Source organism: Ornithorhynchus anatinus, chromosome 5 (assembly GCF_004115215.2).
Source record: "Ornithorhynchus anatinus isolate Pmale09 chromosome 5, mOrnAna1.pri.v4, whole genome shotgun sequence".
In the NCBI taxonomy this organism is placed as follows: Eukaryota; Metazoa; Chordata; class Mammalia; order Monotremata; family Ornithorhynchidae; genus Ornithorhynchus; species Ornithorhynchus anatinus.
In genome coordinates, this window is record NC_041732.1 from 80,032,500 (window position 1) to 80,057,768 (window position 25,269).

The 25,269-nt window shown below is 52.1% G+C and overlaps 2 protein-coding genes across 5 annotated transcripts; both read right to left on the minus strand.

Moving 5' to 3' along the window:
* Nucleotides 1-1,301: 1,301 nt before the first annotated feature.
* On the minus strand, nucleotides 1,302-14,620 carry TMEM269 (transmembrane protein 269). 4 transcript variants are annotated; one of them, XM_029065436.1, is made up of 7 exons: nucleotides 12,822-14,620; nucleotides 8,800-8,870; nucleotides 7,128-7,266; nucleotides 5,575-5,672; nucleotides 5,081-5,224; nucleotides 3,327-3,527; nucleotides 1,302-1,679 (listed from the first exon to the last, which is right to left on the minus strand). In XM_029065436.1, the coding sequence occupies exons 2-7, from the start codon at nucleotides 8,822-8,824 to the stop codon at nucleotides 1,570-1,572; spliced, it is 717 nt and encodes a 238-aa protein (XP_028921269.1). In that variant the 5' UTR covers nucleotides 8,825-8,870; nucleotides 12,822-14,620; the 3' UTR covers nucleotides 1,302-1,569. The 4 variants fall into 4 exon arrangements, with proteins under 4 accessions (XP_028921269.1, XP_028921270.1, XP_028921272.1 ...); XM_029065437.2 differs by lacking the exon at nucleotides 12,822-14,620 and adding an exon at nucleotides 12,713-12,815; XM_029065439.2 differs by lacking the exon at nucleotides 12,822-14,620 and adding an exon at nucleotides 11,876-12,039.
* Nucleotides 14,621-15,074: 454 nt separating this feature from the next.
* Nucleotides 15,075-24,615, minus strand: C5H1orf50 (chromosome 5 C1orf50 homolog). The gene is made up of 5 exons (XM_029064454.2): nucleotides 24,499-24,615; nucleotides 24,090-24,205; nucleotides 18,445-18,531; nucleotides 17,540-17,671; nucleotides 15,075-15,411 (listed from the first exon to the last, which is right to left on the minus strand). Exons 1-5 carry the CDS (start codon nucleotides 24,569-24,571, stop codon nucleotides 15,226-15,228), a joined length of 594 nt encoding a protein of 197 aa, XP_028920287.1. The 5' UTR covers nucleotides 24,572-24,615; the 3' UTR covers nucleotides 15,075-15,225.
* Between the last annotated feature and the right edge of the window lie 654 nt (nucleotides 24,616-25,269).

Genomic DNA, 25,269 nt, shown 5'->3' on the forward strand with positions numbered 1-25,269 from the left:
CTGCTGTGTGACCTTGAGTGAGTCACTTCTCTGGGCTTCAGTTTTCTTATCTGTAAAATGGAGATTAAGACAGCGAGTCCCATGTGGGACAAGGACTGTGTCAAACCTGATTATCTTTTATCTACTCCAGCGCTTTGGACAGTGCGTGGCACGCAGTAAGCGCTTAACAAAAACCATAAAAAACAAAAACAGCCCCAGCCCGCAGTGCTGCCACAAGCTGGGAACAGGGAAGGGCCAGTCCTAGATCCTCCCATCCCCCTGGCTCCTAAAAGGCTCAGTCCCTTCAGTTTGGGGGAGTTGGGGGAAAAGGACTGGAAAGTGGAGGGAAAGGCCATCCCTAGTAATGTCAGCTTAGCTATGGAGGCCGGAGATCTGCTCATCAATGTAATAATAACGATATTACGCACTTACTATGTGCCAAGCACTGTTGTAAATATACCTTCCAGTCGGATATTACAGTAATAAGCCTAAGGCCTTTCCCCTGGCTCTTGTCTTTCATGGTTTTTCAGTGATGTCAAAGAGACAGGACTTAAATGAGAGGAGTTATGCAGCTAAATCACCTCTCTGGTGCAGAGCACAAGGGAGCAATTCTATTTCCTCTGCCAAGGGTGACTGGTTTTCGGGTGCCCAGGCCTCAGCCACTTGCTCCTATTTGCCCATCTTAGCGATGAGGCACGACGGAGTCGGCAGGAGCCCTAGACTGGGGTGAGGGAGCCTGCAGTTAATAATATGATGATAATGTGGTATTTGTGAAGCGCGTACTATGTGCCAGGCATTGTACTAAGCGATGGGGTGGATATATGTTAATTGGGTTGGACACAGTCCCTGTCCCAAATGGGGCTCCCATTCTCAATCTCCATTTTACAGATGAGGTAACAGGCCCAGAGAAGGGAAGTGACTTGCCCAAGCTTACACAGGAGACAAGTGGGCCAGGAGGAGAATCCATGACCTGACTCCCAGGCCCGGGCTCTATCCACTATGCCATGCTGCTTCTATTCCTAGTTGGGGAACTGACTCACTGATATGCCTTGGACAAGTTACAGCTTATCCTATAAAAGAACCCCTGCCCCTTTTTTACCCAGAAGGGCACCCCTGGGGATTAAGACTGACTTCCGAAACAACCAGGGAAGAGCTCTGAGGTTCTAGAAAATTCACAGCTAGTGGGGGAAATGTCCAGTGATGCATCAGATCCTGATACACTAATTAAAGTTGATTGGGTTAAACCAATTCAGATGGCTTCCATTCTCTTCCCAGTGACGGGGGACCACCGACTTGGTTATTTCCACAGTTGAGATCTAGCCTAAAAGTGCCAACACGGTTCTTTATTGCTTTCGACAGGGTGGCCTGAAGGACGGGCACGCAGAAGGCCTGTGGGTGGTGAAGGGGAAAAGCCGCTATTCCCAACCCATGCGCTGCTCGGATTCACGTTTACAGAAACGACCTGAACGCCGCTTGTCCGGAGCGGGGGACGACCAGAGATTTAGTGAGGATCAGGAATGTGGTGGTGGTGACTGGCAGGTTCCCGACTGAGCCCAGGGCTGTCCATTCGCCCTAATCCCGGCTCCTCCGTTAAGCAAGCCTACCCCACAGAGCTGTTGGGAAGATGATGTAGGAAGTGGCCCAGGTCAGGAAGTAGAAGGAAGCCGTGTCCAAGGAAGACCAGATCAACATGAAAACACCTGAAAAATAAAGGTTCCACAAGTCACACCCGGAGATCCCAGGAGACAACAACCCTTCCTCCCCATCCCCAGTTCCCCTGGAGCTAGGCCTCGGAAAGTTTTGTATCTAACCCCGGGACAGATTTTCAGTCAATAAAATAAGGATTCCCCCAGCCCACAACAGAATAAACCATTTATCCCAGTGCTTAACCGGGTGCTTGACACATAGTAAGAACATAATATAGTAATAGTTATCGTTACTCTTGTGCCAGTCATTCAGCGGTGAGTCTTAGATGGTCGATGCTGACCTCGTGATATTCGAGACAGTTTATCAGAACCCCGCCTAGACCCCCTTTCAGAAATGACAGTTCACCAATGTCTCACTTCCCTGGGAATCTGGGACTTCTGAATTTTTATCTTGAATCTACCTCCTGACTCGTTGGCTCTGTAGTGCCATCCAGAAAAGGAGCAGAGTCAACTTGGTTCCAGACTCAAGACATTCCCGGATGCAGTTAAGATGTTAAGTTAGGAAAGAAGTTCCCTCAGGGAACCTGTTGAAGGTCTAGGCAGTAAAGGGAATGGGGGATTAATGTCCAATTAAGAAGGGGAGTCTCAGCATGAGAATTTTACTTAAAATTCAATTTATGAAAATACCCATTCTTCATAGAGGTTGGATAGATGCTGAACTTTTTCTTCTTTCCTGATTTTCCTTTTTTCTCTACTTTCTCCTCTCCCTGAATGTTCCCCTCTTCTTTCATTGTCTTGATCTTTCTCTTTCAACTTTGAATATGTCTCTGCCTCACTCCTCTTCTGTCCCTTTCCACTCTCCTATTTTTTGTTTCTTTGGTCACCTTACAGTGCTTCTCATTTCCCTCTTGTCCTTTCAAAGGATCTGATTTTTCCCTATCCTCTCCTTATATCCTTTATCCTGCCCTGCGATCATCTTTTCTGTCCCTTTCACCTTTATGCCAGGAAGAAAGGGAAGAGGTGGGGCAGGACGAGGAGGAAGAGGAGAGGGAGGAATAGGGTTGAGAGAAGGCTAGGATGAGACTGAAGTGAGAGTGAAGAAAGTGCTGAGTGAAGAGGAGGGCAAGTCCTGAGACATCAGGGTGAGAGTCAAAGAAGGGAGAAGGTGGAGAGGAAGGAAGAAAATTCCTGCCTCTAGTCTGGAAATATTCAGGCTCTGCCCTTTCCCCCAGCCTATTTATCCCATCCTACCCCCAACAGTCTTTCACTGAGTCCTCGGGCTGCCCCTTCCTTGAGAGGGTTGAGCCCGGCAAGTGGCTATTAGTTTCCTCCTCGGTTCTGTTTCGGGGCTTTCCCATCCCCCGTCACTCCTCCCTCCCACCAAAAACAACTCCTCAGTACCCCCAAAACCCCCCGGGAGCAGTCTATGGACAGCAAGGCTCCCCTGAATTTCTGGTCCTCCTTTCTGAACTTTAATCATCATCAATCATATTTACTGATCGCTTACCTTGTGCAGAGCATTGCATTAAGCACTTGGGAGAGTACAGTATAACAGAGTCGGTAGACATGTTCCCTGCCCACAGCGAGCCTACGGTCTAGGGAAGATTCTAGAGAGTTCCCTCACGACTGACCCTCCTTGCCAGAGCTCTTGGAGGACCGCTATCCCTCTCCCAGGTCCTTTCTTTCCCCGGGTGGACTCACCGCCTGCAAAGACCACTTTCTTCCACCTCTGTGACTCCAGGACCTTATCGTGGGGGTAATAACTCTGGTCGACCATGAAGAGCATCATGAGCAGGGCCAGGCTGCGCAAGATCACCACGTTGCTGCTCGTCAGGAGGGAGACTGAAGCCAAGAAGGAGCCGGCGTATGGGCAGGGCAGTCCCCGGTAGGTGAAGGGAATTCCTGTGTCCGAGGGAAAATAGGGATGGATTTACTATCCCCCTTCGCTCCAGCCCCCGGGATCCAAACCCACTCCAGGGAGGATCTGGGCTGGGGAGCGGTGGGGTGGAAGCTTGCTCCCCTCTGGGCAACCACCTTTCCGCGCCTTGGCTGGGAGCAGCTTGAGGGTAGGGAGTTCAACAACCTCAGATCAGCCATTGCTCAGTTGTACCTAAAACAGAACACGTCTGACACAGAACTCCTTATCTTCCCACCCAAACACTGTCCTTCCCCTGACTGTCCCATCACTGTAGACGGCACCATCATCCTTCCTATCTCACAAGCCCCGTAACCTTGATGTAACCTTGACTCCTCTCTCTCGTACAACCCACATATTCAATCCATTACTAAATGCTGAAGGTTTGACCGTCCAACATGGTTAAACCCTGCCCTTTCCTCTCCATCCAAACTGTTACCACGTTAGTCCAAGGACTTAGCGTATCCCACCTTGATTACTCTTATCAGCCTCCTTGCTGACCTTCCTGCCTCCTGTCTCTCCCCAAAATGTTCGGGCCATGTTTCCCCACTCATCAAGAACTTCTAGTGGTTGCCCATCTCCGTCCACATCGAACAGAAACTCCTCACCATTGGCTTTAAAGCGGTCAATCACCTCGCCCCCTCCTACTCACCTTGCTACTCTCCTACTATAACCCAACCCACACACTTTGCTCTTCTAATGCTAACCTCACTTTTCCATCTTTTCCATGATCTCGTCTGTCTCGCCGTCTACTTCTCACCCACCACCTGCCTCTGGCCTGGAATGCCCTTTCCCCCCATATTCTACAGACAATGATTCTCCCCACCTTCAAAGCCTTATTGCAGGCACATCTCCTCCAAGGGGCCTTCCCTGATTAAGCCCCATCCTTTCCTCTTCTCCCACTCCCTTCTGCGTCACTCTGACTTGTTCCCTTTATTCGTCCCCCTTCCCAGTCCCACAGCACTTGTATACACATCCATAATTTTATTTATTTATATTAATGTCTGCTCCTCCTCTAGACTGTCAGCCGGTTGCGGGTAGGGAGCGTGTCTGTCATACTGTACTCTCCCAAGAGCTTAGTACTGTGTCCTGTATGCAGAAAGTGCTCGATAAATACGACTGACTGACCGACTGCCCCAGGCATCCCCAAGATGCCTAAAGGGAAGGAGGAGGGTAGAGGAGGCAGTTCTAGTATTTTGGGTTTTTTGTATGGGGGTGGAGTGGAGAAGGAAGCAGAAGGCAGCCAAACCACCAAACTCATCAACCAAAATGCTTACACCAAAAACACACAACTATCCTAATGCTCTTGCCCACCTCGGGAGAAAAGGGAGCCGGAAATTCATGCGTTCATTCAATCAGATTTATTGGGCGCTTACTGTGTGCAGAGAACTGTACTAAGCGCTTGGAAAGTACAATTCAGCAATAAAGAGAGACAATCCCTGCCCACTACAGGCTTAAAGTCTAGCAGGGGAGGGAGGGAGGGAGATAGAATGCCTAACCAGAGGAGGTTAAATCTGTGACGTAGGGGTAGTTTTCTTACCAGTTGAATAGAAGCACAAGCGGAGAAACACAGCCAGGACATAGAAGATTGCCAGAAGTCCGCTGAGTAGGCCATCCACCTGCAGGAGGAGGGCCGTGGCAATCCCGAAGGTGGTGAAGTCAGCAAAGTCATCCATTTTGGCTCCTGCTCGGCACATGGAGAACAACGTGCAGCCGCGGGGAGGAAGCCACGGCAGAAGTTACCCAGGACCCTTTCTCCTCTCTCCCCAACCTGCTCAGCCTTGCTAGCCCAGGCCCATCTTGTGTCTCCTTCCGGTGGCTGGGGGCGACCCAGGGGCACCAAATGGCTAGGGCTGAGAAGTTTGAGTGCACTTCAAACTGAGGAAGGTCTGCCTAACCCTCTTACCCCGGAATCTTATTCCAAGAATTCCAGTCCCCCATCCCGGGTTCACTCACAACTTCTACCAACTGCATCATAGAGAGAGAGAGAGAGGAGAGGCTTTCAGCAGCACAGGGCCCGAGCCCACGACTCACCCAGGGTGGAGCAGGTGTTGAGCTGCCGAGCCACGGCCCCGTCGGCCAGATCCAGCAGGAAGCCAAGCAGGAGCAGCCAACAGGCCCCCTGGCATTTTCTGAAGTGTGGAAAGGAGAGCAACCGTGATAGGGAGCTGGCGCAGCCAGGCTTCTCCATAGTTCCCCTGAGTCCCGGGTCCAGCTTGGTCATTCTTACATGGGGATGGATGCTCCCCAACCCTGGACAGGTCCCAGACCCTATTCCCCACTCACGGGTCCTGGAAAACTGGGAAACCACTGGTCTTCCCCCCCCCCCCCCCCCTCAATTTTCCCAGACTGCTGGGCACATCTCTGGTCTACAGGGTCAGAGGCGTGGGCCGGGCAGTACTCAAAGTCCCTGGGGGGTGGGGTCTCTCTGGATTTTGTCTAGGGTCTCTGGAATTAGAACAGAGTTTCCCAACTGACTAAGGAACATTTCCAAATTTCTTTCTTGGGTCTCACATGGGTACTGTGATCCAACAGAACCATAAACTTTAAAGAACCTCAGGAGTTCCTAAATTGGAGTGCATTAAATTGAAAATCTCAACTGACACTGGCTCTGATTCATTCATAGGTAACTACTAAAAAATGTTCTTAAGGATGAACTGCATTATTATGGGGTGGGGGAAAATGAATCTACTGGGGGCTTTCTGACCGACTGGACTAAAAGTCCCACTTGAGCCTGCCCTCTGGATAACCTCTCCAACCCCTGTGGAGTTGAGGTTTCTAAGGTCAACCCCGTCTCAGCCCCCAAATGCCAGGGGGTGAACCCGACAGATAAGGAAAATACCCCTTCGCTTTCCTACTCAATTGGTGAGCCCCCTGTGGGTCAGGGACCAGGTCTGATCCAATTCTCTTGTACCCATCCCAGTGCTCAGTACAGTGCTTGGCACATAATAACTGCATAACAGATGCCACTGTCAGCATCAAGGCAGCTCTTTTCTCTGTCCCGGGGTCAAATCGGGAAGCAGCATGGCCTAGTGGGTAGAGCCCGGACCCGGGATTCAGGAGGAGCTGAGTTCCAACCCTGGCTCTGCAACTTGGAGACCTTGAAGAACTTGCTGTGTGACCTTGGGCAAGTCACTTAATTTCTCTGCCCCTCAGTTACCTCATCTATGAGCCCCATGTGGGACAGGGACTATGTTCAACCTGATTATCTTGTATCTACCCCAGTACTTAGCACAGTGCTTGACACATAATAAGTCCTTAAATGCCACGTTATTATTTTACCATTATTAAATCTGCCGGCCTCAGACCCAAACTCTCCTACTCAGAACATATCTGGGCAGTGATTGAGAAGAGAGGCGTCCTTCTTTCGAGACCCAAAATCAGGATCCCTCAAGATGGGGTCCTTGGGGGAAGAATCGGAGTGTCCATCCCCCCGCCAGCCCCAGCCCAAGGCAGAGCCTCCCCAACAGGCCACCCCCACCCAGAGCTGGGGAGGGGGCTTGGCGGTGGCCCCCCCATCCCTCGGGCTCCCAAGCACCTGAGATAAACACCGACCGCAGGGGGCCCCAGGCCGGCCCCACACCTACCCATTGAAACTGAAGAAGATGGAGGAGAGGCCTGTGATCATATTAGCAACGGATAAAGTATTGGCGACATTTTTCCTTGCAAACCTGGTGAACCGGGACTGGTTGTTCCAGAAGAGCTGCTTGATGCATAAACCCAGGTCTGAGAGACAGAGGCAGAAGTGAGAGGCAAGGCAACGGTGGGATTGGAGTAGGGGGATGTCTTGAGGGGGCGGTCCACTGGAGTGTGGGCCGCCAGGAGAGCCCGGTAGCTAACCATCGGAGTTACAGTTCTACAGCTGTGATCGAACCCGGGTTTTCCCATTTCCTGGGATGCGGTCCTGAGGATCCACGGGGAGGTCAGGTGAGGCAGGGTAAGGCCGCCATCAAGTCAACCTGTTTGGATTTCGGGTTTCCCCCCCCCCCCACCGTGGGCACCTGCCAACGAGGACGGCAAGGATCAACACTCTGTCCCTCCCGGCTTCCGAGTTTCAGGTCAGGGAGGCTAAGGACTGGCGGCTGAGGAGCGGCGGCCATTTCGGTCTAACGGTTTAGTAATGTGGGACTTGAAATCGCTACTGAGCTGCAGTTTCCTCTGTCGGCCCAACCTCCTCAGAGTAAACTCAGCGGCCTCGCTTCAGCTCCCCTGCCCCGACCCCGACACCTCCCTTCGCAGGGGACCCCTGCTCAACCAGCTCCACTCCCCGGCACGGCTTCCCTACGGCCTCCGGCTCAACCCCTGGATTCCCCAGGGGCCCTTGCCGGACACCCCAGTAGCTGCTGGAAGTTGGGGAGAGCAACGCCGGGAGCGGGCTTAGAGGTTCTGGAAGGGATTTTACAAAAGGAGCAAAAACCAGCCTCGGATGGTGCCATGTGAATTTCCAACTGGGCATTTGGGAGGCCCAGGTACGACCTGTGGCCATTAACCGCTAAACCCGGGATTGTAAAATACGCAGCCGGCCCTGCCTGCCCCTCCCAAGGGCCTCTCCATTGGTGGCTCCAATCAGGGATAGTGTTGGAGTGGTTTTCACTAAAAAAAAAAACGCTTGTGATTGGAGAAAAAGAAAATAGGTATAGATGTACAAGTTCTGGGCTTGGAGTCCAGAGGAGTTGCCACGGCTAAGCACACGGGGTAGTTATACCACGCACGTGTCCCCGCTGGGCTGAAGGAGATGCCAGTCCAACAACCCTGTGGCAACTGCGTAGGAGGAGCGACTGGCCTGGAGTCAGGAAATGACATCACAGCCAGCCCAGTTCCAAGCTTGGACTCTGGGGCATAAGGCCTGTTATCAGTCCAGCCCGGGGCAGACCAGGTCCCAGATTTTCTGGCCACATGAAGAGCTGGCCTTGAACACCCCCCCAAGACATCCCTGCTTCTCCTAGGATGTAAAGAAAAGTTCCCGGGAGCCTTTCCCCTGCAACCCTCTCAATGTGTCCGGTCCAACTCCCCGCCGGGCTCTGCCTCAGTTTGCCCGCTCTCCTGCGGCCCGGAAGGAGACCCCAAACCACCCAGGGGGAAGCACGTGGGGGTTAGAGGACGGAGTTGACTCTGTCCCCCTCCCGCCCGAGGTGGTCTGCCCTCCCTACAACCGTGAGGTAGAGAGAGGGGCTTTCCACGGGGAAGTTAAAATGGGACCCTGAAAATCAAAATGAAAGGCAGAGCCAGAGGGGCCCGAGGCCGACCCCCCCCACTCACCAAGACATGTTGCCACCATCCACATCTCCGCTGGATTCGGGTGACTCCTGGGACCTTCTGCCTCGGTTCATCTGAGTCAAGCAATCCAGGGAGGTACAAGGGACACAAGCCCCAGCATTAGGCTCTCCTTCCGAACCCCCGACCCCCAAGCCGTGTAGGCAGTCAGACCCCTAGATCCTACTAAGTTTTCATCTCCAGTCTTTAGAGGGGGACCAGGCGACCCTCTTTGGATTGTCCTCCAACTCCAGATTCCCCTCCTGCCTCCCTGTCCTCTTTTTCCAGACCCAGGACCCCGGCCCCATCCATCCCCTTCCCCCACAGCCTGGTTCCCCCCTTAAACTGGACTCTGCTGGGCAGGAGTGCCCGGCCTGAGCCCTATTATTATTATTTTGATAATAACAATAATGCCATTCGTTAAGCACTTACTATGTGTCGGGCACCGCACTAAGCGCTGGGGTGGATACAAGCAAATGGGGTTGGACACAGTCCCTGTCCCACTTGGGGCTCACAGTCTCAATTCCCATTTTGCAGAGGAGTTAAATGAGGCACAGAGAAGCTGAGTGACTTGCCCAAGGTCACACAGCGGACAAGTGGTGGAGGCGAAACCAGAACCCATGACCTTCCGCCTGCCGGGCCCACGATCTGTCCACGACACCATGCGGCTACGTTGGGTCCTGAAAGGTCCAGGCTCCCGTCTCCGGCGCTGCCCCGCTCCGAGCCCTGCAGACCCCGGGGGTCCCTGCCTGCGACCCACCTGGAGGTGGGGCATTCCTGGGGAGGTCGGGGGTCGCTCCTGATGGGGTGGTGGGCAGCCAAGGCGGCTCCGGGCCGCACCGTCCCTCACCCGCCTTGCCACCCCGAGCCTGCTGAGCTCACAATCCATCCAGGGGTGTGGGGGTCGAGGGCGGGGCCGGATGGACTCTCCTCCACCTCCCCCCCCACCACCCACTGCCGCAGATTCTGCTCCTCCCCATTTTGCAGATCGACAGACTGAGGCCTCCCGCTCTGTGCCCCAGGGGCCGAGCTGGAAACCTGCGGCTTCAGCCTCCAAGCCCCCGCGGGCTCTGGATTCGGGGACGGCGGGCCTAGACGCCCCGGCTAAGACCAGGGTCGGGGAGAGCGGAGCGGACTTGGGAGAGAGAACTCGAGGAAACGTGCGGTTATTGTATTCCCCCAAGCGCTTAGTCCAGTGCCCTGCCCACAGTAAGCGCTCAATAAATACTCAAGCAGCAGCTTGGCGTAGGTCTTGGGTTCTAATCCCGACTCCACCACTAGCCTGCTGGGTGACCTTTGGCAAGTCACTTCACTTCTCTGGCCCTCAGTTACCTCATCTGGAAAATGGGGATTGAAACCGTGAGCCCCACGTGGGACAGGGACTGGGTCCAACCCAATTTGCTGGTACCCACCCCAACGCTTAGTATAGTGGCCGGCACATAGTAAGCGCTTAATAAATACCATAATTATTGTAATACGATTGAATGAATGAATGACATAGTAAGCGCTCGATAAATACCACCGATTTCTAAGTCCTGGCCCAGCTATCTCTCCCACAATTGACTTTCACCTCCTAACCCGGCTACTCTTTTTTCCAAACAAGGAGACCTGCTCAGCCTCCCATCTCCTTCCCTGAAATAATTTTCCAAGCCATTCCCCACGCCTGGAATGCCTTTCCCTACTCTCCCTCACTGATCCACCTCCTTCTCTCCTCCTGTCTTATTTATTGTGTTTACTGGGTGCAGAGCGCTGTACTAAGCGCTTGGGAGAGTACGGCACAACAATAAACAGACACATTCCCTGCGCACAACGAATTTACAGTCAAGAGGGGAGGCACCACAGAAAACTGCCTCCTCGCTCCCCTTTCGCCAAGCTCTCCTTTACTACAAAATCAATGATTCGGTGGAATTTATTGAGTGTTTACTCTGCACAGAACACTGTATTAAGTGCCTTAGAAAGTATAATTTGAGTTGGCAGACCCGTCCCCTGCCCATAATGAGCTGACAAAACAGAGATTGACCTACGCAATTCCCAGGCAGACTGAAATAACCCCCATCTCCCTGAACGAGGCTGAGGCCTTAGCATCGTTTAAAGACCGATGTTCAGGGTTTATCCAGCCCTGAGCTTAACCAGCGCTTGGTACAGTGCTCTGCACACAGTAAGCGCTCAATAAATGATTGAACGAATGAATCCAGCCTCCCGTTCACCCTATAGTCTCTAATCTCCGAAAGCACTAATAATAATAATGATTATATCGTATTTGTTAAGCACTTACTGCGTTCCAGGCACTGTACTAAGTCGGCTTGTTTGAAAGGAAGAGAAGCTGGGTTAGGGAGGAGGTGAAAGCCAACTGTGGGAGAGACAGCTGGGCCAGGACTTAGAAATGACATAGGCTTACTATGTCATTCATTCAATCGTATTCCAATAATTATGGTATTAAGTGCTTACTATATGCCAGGCACTATACTAGCAGCGTGGTTCAGTGGAAAGAGCGCAGGCTTGGGAGTCAGAGGTCATGGGTTCTAATCCCGGCTCCACCGTTAGTCAGCTGTGTGACCTTGGGCAAGTCACTTAACTTCTCTGTGCCTCAGTTACCTCATCTGTCAAATGGGGATTAAAAAAACTGTGAGCCCCACGTGGGACAACCTGATCACCTTGTATCCCCCAGCGCTTAGAACAGCGCTTTGCACATCGTAAGCGCTTAAATACCACAATTTTTACTAAGCGTTTGGGGTGGGTACGAGCAAAATGGGTTGGGCACGGCCCCTCACCCACATGGGGCTCGCATCCCCATTTTACAGATGAGGTAACTGAGGCACTACCTTCCCCCACCTCACTCTCCCCCCACCAAACACACACACACACACACACTTCACAACCTCCTTCCACCCTCCGTCCAACGGGGAACGGATCTGACAAGAGAACCTTCCCGTGCTGTTCCTCTTTCCTCAGTCTTTCCAGAACGGATGGTGGGGCCAGAGCTTGGGTGGGACCGAGGAATGGGAAGGGCTAGATTAGGGTGCCCGGCGCCAGTATCTCCAGGGAGCCCCCCTCCCTCAGCCCCAGGGTTAAGACTTGGAACCTTAGGTCCGGGAAAGGCCTGTTGGTGGTACATTGCCCGGCTTGAGCGGTTCCATTTGGCCAGGATTTTTAACTCTGGTCCTGGAGACTCCTGAGAACAGTTGCTCCTTCAAACCAGAATTTCTGCAGCCCTAATAGGGAGGTAGAGAGAGGGCAGATGGAGCCCGGGGCCAGATCCTGCTGTGTGACCTTTGGCAAGTCACTTCACTTCTCTGGGCCTCAGTTACCTCATCTGAAAAATGGGGATTGAAACCATGAGCCCCACGTGGGACATCTTTCTTGCACTATCTACCTCTACTTGCCCCAACACAGCACCGTGGATAGCTCTGACCCTTCTCCTACCTGCCTCCTCTTTCCTCTGCCCCTGGTTTCCATGCTCTACCCAGGAACGAGACACCGAGGAATCTCCTAGAAACTTCCTTAAAGGGAGAAAGCTCCTCTAGACCGTAAGCTCCTTGTGGGCAGGGAACACGTTTCCCGGCTCTGCGACTTGTCTGTGGGGCCTTCGACAAGTCGCTTGTCTGTGCCTTAGCTACCTCGACGGTAATATGGGGATCACGACTTGGAGCCCCACGTGAGACAGGGACCGTGTCCAACCTGATTAGCTTGTAATGATCCCAGCACCCAGTACAGGGACGGGTACAAAGTAAGCATTTAAATACCACAAAAAACAAAACAAAAACCTGTTGCATTCTCCCAAGTGCTCCGTACAGTTCTCCGCCCACAGGAAGGGCTCAACAAATACCACTGAATGATTGATTGAGAAAGGAGGTCATCATTGGACAACTTTCCAAAGTGTCAAGCCAGGATTTGATGGGGCTAAGGAATTTGCACCTACCCAAGCATCTACTAGAAAATAACGATAACGATAAATGGAGAACTGCTCTTCAGGTTACAGCTGCCACTACCGTCAATCTACTTAATGGATAAGGACGAGGATGGTCAACCTGATAAATGTCCAAGTCTTTTCCACACTAGGCACACAGATTGTTCTTCGCTGAGCTGTCGTTGTAGCTGACTCAGTTTTCAATTCTTCTTCTTAGTAGCAGTCTTCCCAGATGGTACGTTCGGGGAAAGCCTCCCTCTCCTGTCGGCCGCTCACCACGCAAGTCCATCTTGCTGCCGTCGCTTTCCAGCGGGCCATTGTTTCGCCTCATCATTTGGGATTGTGATCGCATAGGGTGTTAGGGACCATCTCCTAGGAAACAGCTGGGCGGGTGCCCTTCTCCATTTGATTTTATTAACAATAAATCAGTGATCTAAAGGCGAACAGAAACCTTGGTGTGAGTGACCACATAATCGTATTCTAGAATCGAGGGAAACAGGGAAATTGGAAAGATCACGTAAACAGATTTGAGGAAGACAAGTTTTAGCAAGCATAAGGTACAGGTAGAAAGGGCCCAACTGTCTCTCTTTCCGGACAGTTCTGCGGACTCAGGGACAGATTCTACCGATGTTTAGAAAGGACAAGCTGGCTGGATGGTTTGGGGCTTTGGTTCGTATCGAAAGGGTAAATTGGCCGTGTGGGAAGTAGGGAAAAACTGTGAAGCCCCTGTGGGATGCAGACAGTGTCCAACCTGATTATCTTATACCTATCCCAGTGCTCGGCACATAATAAGTGCTTCGCAAATACCACAATTATCATTACTATTAAGGGGAAAGCAGCAAGAGGAAGGTGGAAGCTATAACTAATACCCCAGGATTGCCCCACCTTCTTGGAAATATCAGGTGACTTTGTCAACAGCCTTCTTTAATCCCTAGGCTTTCTCCTCGCACCGCAGCTCCCCAGATCTCAAGGGGGAGTCTGGGTTCAGGGCTGACCGGTTGGAACTTCTTCCAGGAATCAGAAATTAGTCACCAGTGGCAGTCCTATATTCAACCTCTAAATGTCCTAATGGAACCCAAGGCCAGTCAGAAGAGTTTTTCTTTCCATTGGGGGTCCTGCTGAGGTGAGCGGCCACTGGGTTTTCAATTAGGAGGAACCGCCTAAAGGGCAGGTGAAGAGAGGAAAAGAATGGGCAGAGGAGACGGAATTTGGGAGTGGAGGGAGAGAAGACAGCAAGAGGCTGAGCTGGGGTCACGGGAACTACGGTTAGGCTCCCCCAGCCACCCTCTTAACTATGCTCGACCACTTCGATGGTATTTTTTGGAGCACTTACTGTGCACAAAGCACCATACTCAGCGCTTCTGTTTCTCTTGATGATTCGTCTCGGAATCCGGGACTGAGGCTGCCAAGTGAAAGGGCCAAGGTGTACGCAGTGGCAGCAGCTTATGAGACTGGCATACCCGTAGTCAAGAACAACGGTCTTCACTGGCATAGGCCACAGCAGAACGGGCACTCTCGTGGCCTGTCTAAGGCCTACGACTAAGCTATCTCGGTATCCTCACTGGATTAAGCCTCCGGGTTGGCAAAGTCAGGTCCCAGTCTCAGGACTGAGCTCAGTTCTAGAAACAGATCTAGCTTCTCTGATCCCCTTCTCCAGCCTAAGACCTCACCAGGCCCCAACCAAGCCAGTCAACGAAACCTCCGGGACAAAACCCAAGGGGGTTTGGATGTCTCACCCCCTGCCCCCAGCCCCTTTCCCAAGCTGTTTGTCCTTGTCCCGCATTTTTGAAAAGAGTCACCACAAAATCCGGTTCTGGCAGAGAAGAGAAAAGCATGGAAGAGCTGGAGACACAGAGAATGAAGTGTCAAAAAAGAAGAGGGTGGGGACTAAACTAGAAGCAGCAGCACGGTGTAGTAGATAGAGCACGGACCTGAGAGTCAGAAGGTCACGGGTTCTTATCCCGGCTCAGTCACACGTCTGCCTGCATGACCCTGGGTAAGTCACATCACTTCTCTGGGCCTTACGAACCTCATCTGTAAAATGGGGATTAAGAGTGGGAGCCCCACGTGGGACAGGGACTGTGTCCAACCAGGTTAACTTGTATCTACCTCGGTGCTTAGAACAGTACTTGGCACATAGGAAGTGCTTAACAAGTACAGGGAATAAACAGAAATCCCTGTTCTCTCCTAGGTGCGCAGGGAGATCCACGAAAATGATCACACTTCACTCCCCAATCTGCCTGGAGAAAAGAGAGGAGGGAGGAGAGGGCCAGAAACAATCAATCACCGGGAGGGAGGTGGACGGGGGAGAGGAAGTGACTTGCTAGATGCCTAGAGTATCAGGGGGCAAGTGACTGTTCCCTGATTCCTTGGCTCCTTGCCCCAGGAGACTTTAATTAGCAATTGTCCCAGTCTTGCTCTCCTCCCCGTGGGGACCACTGGAATGGAAGTCCTCCCCCCGGGGCGAGAAGGTCTGAAGAGAATCGGTTCTGGGTGAGCTGCCGGAGCCTGGGCGGCTCTGGCTATCACTGGCTCAGTCCCTGGAAGTTGGGCTCTGTGCAAGGGGGCAGAGATGCCTGCTGGCTCAATAGCTTCTCCACCATGCTGATTTCAGCTTCTCGCTTCTCCACGTTTTCGTACGGCGTCCAGGACAGATCATGCTGAAGTTTGTAGGCCCCCAGGAAGTCGTGGGGGCAGCTGGCCCCCCACTCCTACAGAAGACGACAGAGAGGCTTCCGTTACAGCAACCGGCAGGCAAAACTTCTCCATTTTCTACCGGTCCCTTCCCCCTCCCCTCAAAAACAACATACTTCCCTATAAAAGAGTGGGATACCAACATTAATTAATGCATGGTCCACGGCTAGGGTCCAGAAAAGGCACAGTTTAGGTCCTTGCAGCCGATGTGAACTAAAGGACAGCACCGCAGATCCAAACTGCGGTTTCATTTACCTTCTTTCAATCATTTCCACAAACTCCCTCCCCTTCGGAGAGCTAAGGGATCTCTCAATAACGGCGAACGGTCAGTAGGAGCTAAACAATCCATCCGTGCTATTTACTGAGTGCTCAGTGTGTGCAGAGCACTGTACTAAGTGCTTCGAAGAGTACAATATACTCTCTGAGAAGCAGCATGGCCTGGTGGGTAGAACACGGGCCTGGGAGTCATGAGGACCTGGGTTCTACTCCCAGTTCTGCTACTTGTCTGCGGTGTGACCTTGGGCAAGTCACTTCACTTCTCTGTGCTCAGTTCCCTCATCTGTAAAATGGGGATTAAGACTGAGAGGCCCAGGTCGGACATTGTGTCCAACCTGATTAGTCTACCCCAGGGCATAGTATAATGCCTGGCACAAAGGAAGCGCTTGACAAATACCCTATGTGTGTGTGTGTGTGCAGAGCTGTGAATATACATACATATACACACCCATATTTATACTACTAATAATAATAATAATGTTAGTATTTGTTAAGCGCTTACTATGTGCAGAGCACTGTTCTAAGCGCTGGGGGAGATACAGGGTCATCAGGTTGTCCCACATGAGGCTCACAGTTAAATCCCCATTTTACAGATGAGATAACTGAGGCACAGAGAAGTGAGAAGCAGCGTGGCGCAGTGGGAAGAGCACGGGCTTTGGAGTCAGGGCTCATGAGTTCGAATCCCAGCTCTGCCACTTATCAGCTGTGTGACTGTGGGCAAATCACTTAACTTCTCTGTGCCTCAGTGCCCTCATCTGTAAAATGGGGATTAAGACTGTGAGCCCCACGTGGGACAACCTGATTCCCTGTGTTAACCCCAGCGCTTAGAACAGTGCTCTGCACATAGTAAGCGCTTAACAAATACCAACATTATTATTATTAAGTGACTTGCCCACAGTCACACAGCTGACAAGTGGCGGAGCCGGAAGTCGAACCCATGACCTATGACTCCGAAGCCCAGGCTCTTTCCACTGAGCCACGCTGCTTCTCTTATTTATATATATCTCTGACCCCGTGCCCGGACCCAATTTCCAGGGACTGAGCCAGTGAGTGAGCCAATATATATATATACACACACAAACACATATACATATGCATGTATATGTCCCACACTGCATGTCCCACATTGAGAAGCAGTGTGGCTCAGTGGAAAGAGCCCGGGCTTGGGAGTCAGAGGTCATGGGTTCTAACCCTGGCTCCACCGCTTGTCAGCTGTGTGACTTTGGGCGAGTCACTTAACTTCTCTGGGCCTCAGTGAGCTCCGCTGTAAAATGGGGATGGAGACTGTGAGCTTCTTGTGGGACAACCTGATGACCTCGTATCCCCCCCAGCGCTTAGAACAGTGCCTTGCACATAGTAGGCGCTTAACAAATACTCCCATTTTAGAGTAGCAGCGTGGCTCAGTGAAAAGAGTCCGGGCTTGGGAGTCGGAGGTCATGGGTTCGAATCCCGGCTCTGCCACTTGTCAGCTGTGTGACTGTGGGCAAGTCACAACTTCGCGGTGCCTCAGTTACCTCATCTGTAAAAGGGGGATTAACTGTGAGCCTCACGTGGGACGACCTGATTACCCTGTATCTACCCTAGTGCTCAGAACAGGGCTCTGCAATAGTAAGCGCTTAACAAATACCAACATTATTATTATTATTATTATATGACAGAATTGGTAGACATGTTCCTTGCCTACCAGGAGCTGAGCAGCCCATTAGATAAACTATCTTCTGACACGCTGGTTGTGGGCAGGGAACGCGTCAGTTTGTCATCTATTTATTGTTTATTGTACTGTGCGCTTTGCAAATGGTAAGCGCTCAATAAATACAATTGACTGGACGACCCAGAGCTCTGCCCTCCCTCAGGAAAGCCGCCTCCTACCTTCGGAGAAAGGATTGAGAAGTAGCGTTGACCACTCTCCCGCTGATACAGGAAGTAGATGTTGCCAGGTTTCTTCACCAAACTGCAAGCCGCGTGGTGCAGGTCGGCATCTCTGCGGGCCTCTTCTAACACCTTGAGCGAGCAGGCCGAGACACGGTGGAGGGGAGAACCCGAGCGCACCACCTCCGCCCTACCTCCTGCCAGAAGGCCTGGCATTACATAGCGGGATCCAGACCTCCTTGACCTTGTCGCTACGGCCACGCTGACAAGTCCCTCTGCCCTAAATTGGAATACCTGCAGCTTCTCTCCAAATTTCTCGGCCCTTTCTCCCTTCCCGGAGGGAGAAGTTCAGCACACTCTCCCCATCCCCACCCCACCCCCTGCTACTCTTACTGTTGAGCTCTTGAACCGCGAGGGACCTAACTCCCCTAGACACAGTTTGTTAATGTTTTAATTCGACCTTTCATTGTCACTGTCCCTTATGTTTTTGTTTTATCATTTCCCCTTTCTTTAGGCACCTGTCGCCCGCTGTCCCACCCCCTCTATTTACAGACTATTAATCACTTGGGGAGCCAGGACCGTGTCTCATTCTCATCGATGTATTTTTTGCCAGCATTCAGCACGGTACTTCAGCCGCCACTTAACAACTGTTATCATTTTGGGTAAGCAAGATCTGAGAAGTGCACAAAGTGGACCGATCCCAATTGAGGTGGTATCTGAGCAGTGGAAGATCAGGGGACTCCCAAAATCCAAAAAACTAGTTCCGCCCCCTCCAAAGTCACTCTACTTTCCCGTGGCTTTTCCATTATTTCTCCTAGCTCCCTGGAGTCATTTTAAAGAGCAGTACGTGATATCGGAGTATGCACTCGGGCGAAGCGAGACGCCCAGTCTGGTGTCCGGCTTACCTTTCTGGCCTGGGCTTGTAAATGTCGGATCTGCTCAGCTATAGCGGTCAACCTGTTGCTGGCATTAGCGCGGACAAATTCGTCGGCCTGTAGGAGACAGAACACAATCCCATGAAGGTAAGCGAAGCCACTCTCTAGGGCGCTCATCTATCTGGTCCTGGGAATCGGGTTAGGCTGAGAGGCTGATGGAGAATAGTAGCAGTAATAAAAATAATGATTATGGTGCTTGTTAAGCACTTAAATGAAGTGACTTTCCCAAGGTCACGCACCAGACGAGTGGCGGAGCCAGGATTAGAACCCATGACCTCCCAGGCCCGTATTCTGTCGGCTACGTCCAACTGACTCACTAGCAGCAGCAGCATCTGAATGCCCACTTTGGGTGGTGCACTGTAGTAAGTGTTTGGGAATCGGAGGACAAAGAAGCGATACTCTCCCTGCCCACAGAGGACTTACATTCTAACGGGGCAGACAGAACATAAAAATATTTACAAACTAGAGTGGCCGAAAGAGTACCCCAATAATTAGATGAGCGCTTAAGGGGGAGTGTAAATAAGTTCATAAAGGAGATATGGCTCAAGGCGCTGGAAAATCAACTGGGGAAAGTTTATTGAAGGAGGTGGGGGATTTTAAGGGACTTTTGACTGTGGGGAGAGCTGCGGCTTGTCTGATGGGGAGAAAGTGTTCCAAGCTGGGGTAACGGCTTGAGTGTATATTGTACATTCCAAGCGCTTAGTACAGTGCTCGGCACATAGTAGGCGCTCAATAAATACTATTGAATGAATGAATGAGGGAGGGGACAGACGTGGGAAGAGTTGAAAGCACGATACCGCTGGGATGCCCTGGGAGGAACAAAGACAGCAAGCGGGGCAACAGTGGATGAAGACAGCAGCCAGGCATGGAGAGTACAGATCATAGATTTGTGCATCAGGAAATGACTCCTCATTTGTCTGCTTTGTGACCTTGGGCAAGTCACTTCTTAGATGCCTCAGTTGCCTCATCTGTAAAACAGGTATTAAAACTGTAATCCCCAGGTGGGATATGGACTGTACAACCGATTTGCTTGAATCTACCCAACGCTTAGTAGTGTCTACCCCAGAATTTAGTACAGTGCCCAGAACAGTCAGCACTTAAATACCAATTTTTTTTAAAAAAAAAGGTTGAATAGAGTCCAAACAGGGTGTGACCATAAGGGATAAATGGAGGGTGTCTAGAGATCAAAGGGTGATGCCGTTAATGAAAGATTTCCTCAGGAGAAAGACTGTGGTCTAGAGGATAGGTCCAGGAGTCGGTAGGATCTGGGTGCTAATCCCAGCTCTGTTGTGTGACTTCAGGCAAGTCACTTAAATCATCTGTGCCTCCGTTACCTCATCTGTAAAATGGGGATTAAAACTGTGAACTCCACGTGGGACGGGAGTTATGCCTAGCCCGATTACAAGGTAATCATAGTAGGACACAGTAAGTGCTTAACAAATATCACGATTATTATTCTTTGTTCTGAGTTATCTCAATCACTCATATTTACGGAGCACTCACTGCGTGCACAGCACTGTACCAAGCGGTCATAACTGAGGCACAATGAAGTAACTTGCCCAAGGTCACCCAGCAGATAAGGGGCAGAGCCAGGATGAGAACCCAGGTTCTCTCCCTCTGCCTCCCAGGCTTTTGCTCCATCCAGGGTAGCAGCGTGGTTTAGTGGAAAGAGCCCAGGCTAGGGAGTCAGAGGACGTGGGTTCTAATCCCGGCTCCACCACTTGTCTGCCGGGTGACCTTGGGCAAGTCACTTAACTTCTCTGGGCCTCAGTGACCTCTTCTGTAAAATGGGGATGAAGACTGTGAGCCCCATGTGGGACACCCTGGTTACCCTAGATCTACCCCAGCACTTAGAACAGTGCTTGGCACACAGTAAGCACTTAACTGATACCGTAATTGTTATTATTAGAGTTTCTGAAGTCCAGGGTACCTAATGATAGTAATTGTGTTATTTGTTAGATGTTTACTACAGGCCAAGCAACGTTCCAAGCACCAGGGTTGAACTCTGTGCCTGTGCTACACAAGGCTCAAAGCGTAAGTATGAGAAAGGACAAGTATTTAATCCCATTTTACATATGAAGTAAATGGGGGCACGGAGAAGTTAAGCAACCTGCCCAAGGTACCCCAAAGAGCGAGTGGAAAAGCCAGGATTGGAATCCAAGTCCTCTAATTCCCACGTTCTTTCCACTAGGCCATGTCGCTTCCCGCTATATCCTTTTCATTCACTCAATCGCATTTGAGCACTTACTGTGTGCACAGCACTGTACTAAGCATTTGGAAAGTACAATTCAGCAACAAATAGAGACAATCCCTGTCCAACAATGGGCTCAAGTCTAGAAGGGGGGAGAGAGACATCAAAACAAGTAAACAGGCATCAATAGCATCTCTTCCTAATAATAATATTGAATAATAACGATGGTATTTGCTGAGCGCTTACAATGTGCCAAGCACTGTTCTAAGCACTGGGGGAGATACAAGGTCATCAGTTTGTCCCACATGGGGCTCACAGTCTTCATCCCCATTTGACAGATGAGGGAACTGAGGCCCAGAGAAGTGAAGTGACTTGCCCAAAGTCACACAGCTGATAGGTGGTGGATCCGGGATTAGAACCCACGACCTCTGACTCCCAAGTCTGGGCTCGTTCCGCTAAGCCACGCTGCTTCCTACTGCTCCCTTTACTGGTAAATCCTTTTTTTCTGCCTGAGATTGTCAATCTCTTGAGGACTGGGAACGTCCCCGGTTTCTGTTGCTTAATCACTGACTAATTGAGGGCTATTAATTCTAATAACTGTGGTATCTATTAAGCACTTACCACATCCTAAGCATTATTAAGTACCGTGTCCCAAGCACTAATCTAAGTGCTGGGGGGAGAACAAGCTCCTCAGGTTGTCCCACCTGGGGCAGTGTGGCTTAGTGGAAAGAACCCGGGCTTGGGTGTCCGAGGTCATGGGTACCAATCCCAGCTCCGCCACTTGTCAGCTGGGTGACCTTGGGCAAGTCACTTCACTTCTCTTTGCCTCAGTGTCCTCATCTGCAAAATGGGGATGATGACTGTGAGCTACAAGAGGGACAACCTGACTACCTTGTATCTAGAGAAGCTGAGCCCCATGTGGGACAACCTGATGGCCTTATATCTACCCCAGTGCTTAGAACAGTGCTTGGCACATAGTAAAGATGGGGGGAAGGGATCTCTTTCCCTCTTCAAAGCCTACTGAGAGCTCACGTCCTCCAGAAGGCCTTCCCACATTGAGCCCTCCCTTTCCCTCTGCTCTTCCCCCTTCCCCTCAGCACCGTGCTCATTTGTATATATTACCCTATTTAATAATAATGAATGTTGTTTATTAAGCGCTTACTAATGTGCCAGGCACCATTCTAAGCGCTGGGGGAGATACAGGGTCACCAGGTGGTCCCACGTGAGGCTCACATTCTTAATTCCCATTTTACAGATGAGGTCACGGAGACACCGAGAAGTGAAGTGACCTGCCCAAAGTCACACTGCTGACAGGTGGCGGAGCCGGGATTAGAACCCACGACCTCTGACTCCTAAGCCCGGTCCCTTTCCACCGAGCCACGCTGTACAGTCCCTTGATTCTACTGACCTTGACGATGTTATCTTGTTTTGTCCGTTTAGACTGTGAGCCCGTCATGGGGCCGGGATGGTCTCTGTCGCCCAACTGTCCATTCCAAGCGCTTAGTCCAGTGCTCTTCACATAGTACGTCCCCGGTTTCTGTTGCTTAATCACTGACTAATTGAGGGCTATTAATTCTAATAACTGTGGTATCTATTAAGCACTTACCACATCCTAAGCATTATTAAGTACCGTGTCCCAAGCACTAATCTAAGTGCTGGGGGGAGAACAAGCTCCTCAGGTTGTCCCACCTGGGGCAGTGTGGCTTAGTGGAAAGAACCCGGGCTTGGGTGTCCGAGGTCATGGGTACCAATCCCAGCTCCGCCACTTGTCAGCTGGGTGACCTTGGGCAAGTCACTTCACTTCTCTTTGCCTCAGTGTCCTCATCTGCAAAATGGGGATGATGACTGTGAGCTACAAGAGGGACAACCTGACTACCTTGTATCTAGAGAAGCTGAGCCCCATGTGGGACAACCTGATGGCCTTATATCTACCCCAGTGCTTAGAACAGTGCTTGGCACATAGTAAAGATGGGGGGAAGGGATCTCTTTCCCTCTTCAAAGCCTACTGAGAGCTCACGTCCTCCAGAAGGCCTTCCCACATTGAGCCCTCCCTTTCCCTCTGCTCTTCCCCCTTCCCCTCAGCACCGTGCTCATTTGTATATATTACCCTATTTAATAATAATGAATGTTGTTTATTAAGCGCTTACTAATGTGCCAGGCACCATTCTAAGCGCTGGGGGAGATACAGGGTCACCAGGTGGTCCCACGTGAGGCTCACATTCTTAATTCCCATTTTACAGATGAGGTCACGGAGACACCGAGAAGTGAAGTGACCTGCCCAAAGTCACACTGCTGACAGGTGGCGGAGCCGGGATTAGAACCCACGACCTCTGACTCCTAAGCCCGGTCCCTTTCCACCGAGCCACGCTGTACAGTCCCTTGATTCTACTGACCTTGACGATGTTATCTTGTTTTGTCCGTTTAGACTGTGAGCCCGTCATGGGGCCGGGATGGTCTCTGTCGCCCAACTGTCCATTCCAAGCGCTTAGTCCAGTGCTCTTCACATAGTAAGCGCTCAATACGACTGAACAAATACCACCTTTTTTTTTTTAACCCCAGGGTTTAGAACAGTGCTAGGCACATAGCGCTTCATAGCTGCCATCGTTCTTATGCGTGGCTAAGTGGAAAGAGCCCGGGCTTGGGAGTCAGAGAAAAGCAAAAAGCAGTATTTGTTAAGCGCTTACTACGTGCCAAGCACTGTTCTAAGCGCTGGGGTAGATACAAGGTAATCGGGTTGCCCCCCGTGGGGCTCAGAGTCTTCACCCCCATTTTCCAGATGAGGTCACTGAGACCCAGAGAAGTGAAGTGCCTCGCCCACAGTCACACAACAGGCAAGTGGCAGAGGCGGGATTAGAACCCAAGACCTCCGGCTCCCAAGCCTGGGCTCTTGCCACTGAACCACGCAGAGGTTATGAGTTCGAATCTCGGCTCTGCCACTTGTCCGCTGTGTGACTGTGGGCAAGTCATTTAACTTCTCTGGGCCTCAGTTCCCTCATCTGTAAAATGGGGATTAACTGTGAGCCTCACGTGGGACAACGTGATGACCCTGTATCTACCCCAGCGCTTAGAACAGTGCTCTGCACCTAGTAGGCGCTTAACAAATACCAACATTAGGATGATGATGATGATGATGAAGAATCATCCCCCTTTTCCAGCTGAGGTCCGTGAGGCCGAGGGGAGTGAAATAATAACGTTGGCATTTGTTAAGCGCTTACTAGGCGCAGAGCACTACGCGCTGGAGTAGATACAGGCTCATCCGTGAGGCTCACAGTCTTGATCCCCATTTTACAGATGAGGGAACTGAGGCCCCGAGCAGTGACTGGCCCCCAGTCACCCAGCTGACAAGTGGCAGCGCTGGGATTCGAACCCAGGCCCTCTGACTCCCAAGCCGGGTGGGGAGGAAGCGGCGGGTGCTGCCCCTCACCTTCTGCACCTGGTGGGCCAGCTCCACGAGGTCCAGGGGGTCGGCGGCGCGGTGGCCGTCGGGAAGGTTGACCAGACCCAGGCCCGAAGTGGTCAAGCCGCGCTCCACCAAGGCCCCTAGGACACACGGGCCCTTAGCATAAGCCCGGGGGGGGCGTCCCCCCGACCCCCCCGACCCGCAGGGGGTGTCTGCCCTCCCCGCCTCGGGCGGAGCCCCCCACCCCCAGCCCCCCACAGCGATGTCTGGTCCCTGAGGCCACCCCCGCCTTGGCCTCCTCAGGCCTGAGCCCCCCCGCGGGGCCGTGCTGCCCCCCGACAGGCCCCTCGGAGGGCCCCTGAGGAGAAGCGGGGATGGCGGGCGAACGTGCGCCTCGGTGCCGTGCCCCCGCCGGGCCGCGGCCTGTCCTCACCGGGGGGCCGCTCCCCCTGGGCCGAGCCGGCCATGGGGCCCTCCGCCCCGGGCTGAGGCGGGCCCGCCGCCATGATGATGATTGACAGGCGCGCGGACGAGCGCGCGACCGGGCAGCCGGACGGCAACGGCGCATGCGCCGGACGGCAACGGCGCATGCGCCGGCCCAAGAGGCGGTGGCGGGGGGGGGCGGGGCTGTGACGTTCGCCCTCCCGATTGGCGGGAAGGCCGGGGGGGGGGGAGAGCTGAGGGGCCGGGGAGGTTCACCTCCTCCAGGAGGCCTGCCCAGACTGCCCCCCTTCATTCAATAGTATTTATTGAGCGCTTACTATGTGCAAAGCAATGGACTAAGCGCTTGGAATGGACAATTCGGCAACAGATAGAGACAGTCCCTGCCCATCGACGGGCTTACAGTCCAAACGGGGGAGACAAAAACAATAGCAATAAATAGAATGAAGGGGATGTACATCTCATTAACAAAATCAGTAGGGTCATAAAAATATAGGCAAATGAGCAGAGTGCTGAGGGGAAGGGAGAGGGGGAGGAGCAGAGGGAAAGGGGGAAAAGAGGGCTTAGCTGGGGGGAGGTGAAGGGGGGGCAGAGAGGCAGCAGAGGGAAAAGGGGAAGCTCAGGGTGGGAAGGCCTCTTGGAGGAGGTGAGATCTCGGTAGGGCTTTGAAGAGGGGAAGAGAGTCGGTTTGGCGGAGGTGAGGAGGGAGGGCATTCCAGGACAGCGGGAGGACGTGGCCCAGGGGTCGACGGCGGGACAGGCA

Excerpts from the sequence above, each read along its gene's own strand:
- C5H1orf50 (XM_029064454.2), bottom strand. The coding sequence starts at position 24,571 with ATGGCGGCGGGCCCGCCTCAGCCCGGGGCGGAGGGCCCCATGGCCGGC. Across the intron at positions 24,206-24,498 it reads CCAGGGGGAGCGGCCCCCCG|GGGCCTTGGTGGAGCGCGGC; the intron begins GTGAGGACAGGC and ends CGTGTGTCCTAG. Across the intron at positions 17,672-18,444 it reads TACAAGCCCAGGCCAGAAAG|GTGTTAGAAGAGGCCCGCAG; the intron begins GTAAGCCGGACA and ends TGCTCGCTCAAG.
- TMEM269 (XM_029065436.1), bottom strand. The coding sequence starts at position 8,824 with ATGTGGATGGTGGCAACATGTCTTG. Across the intron at positions 3,528-5,080 it reads CTTGTGCTTCTATTCAACTG|GAATTCCCTTCACCTACCGG; the intron begins GTAAGAAAACTA and ends CCTCGGACACAG. Across the intron at positions 1,680-3,326 it reads GAAAGTGGTCTTTGCAGGCG|GTGTTTTCATGTTGATCTGG; the intron begins GTGAGTCCACCC and ends TTTATTTTTCAG.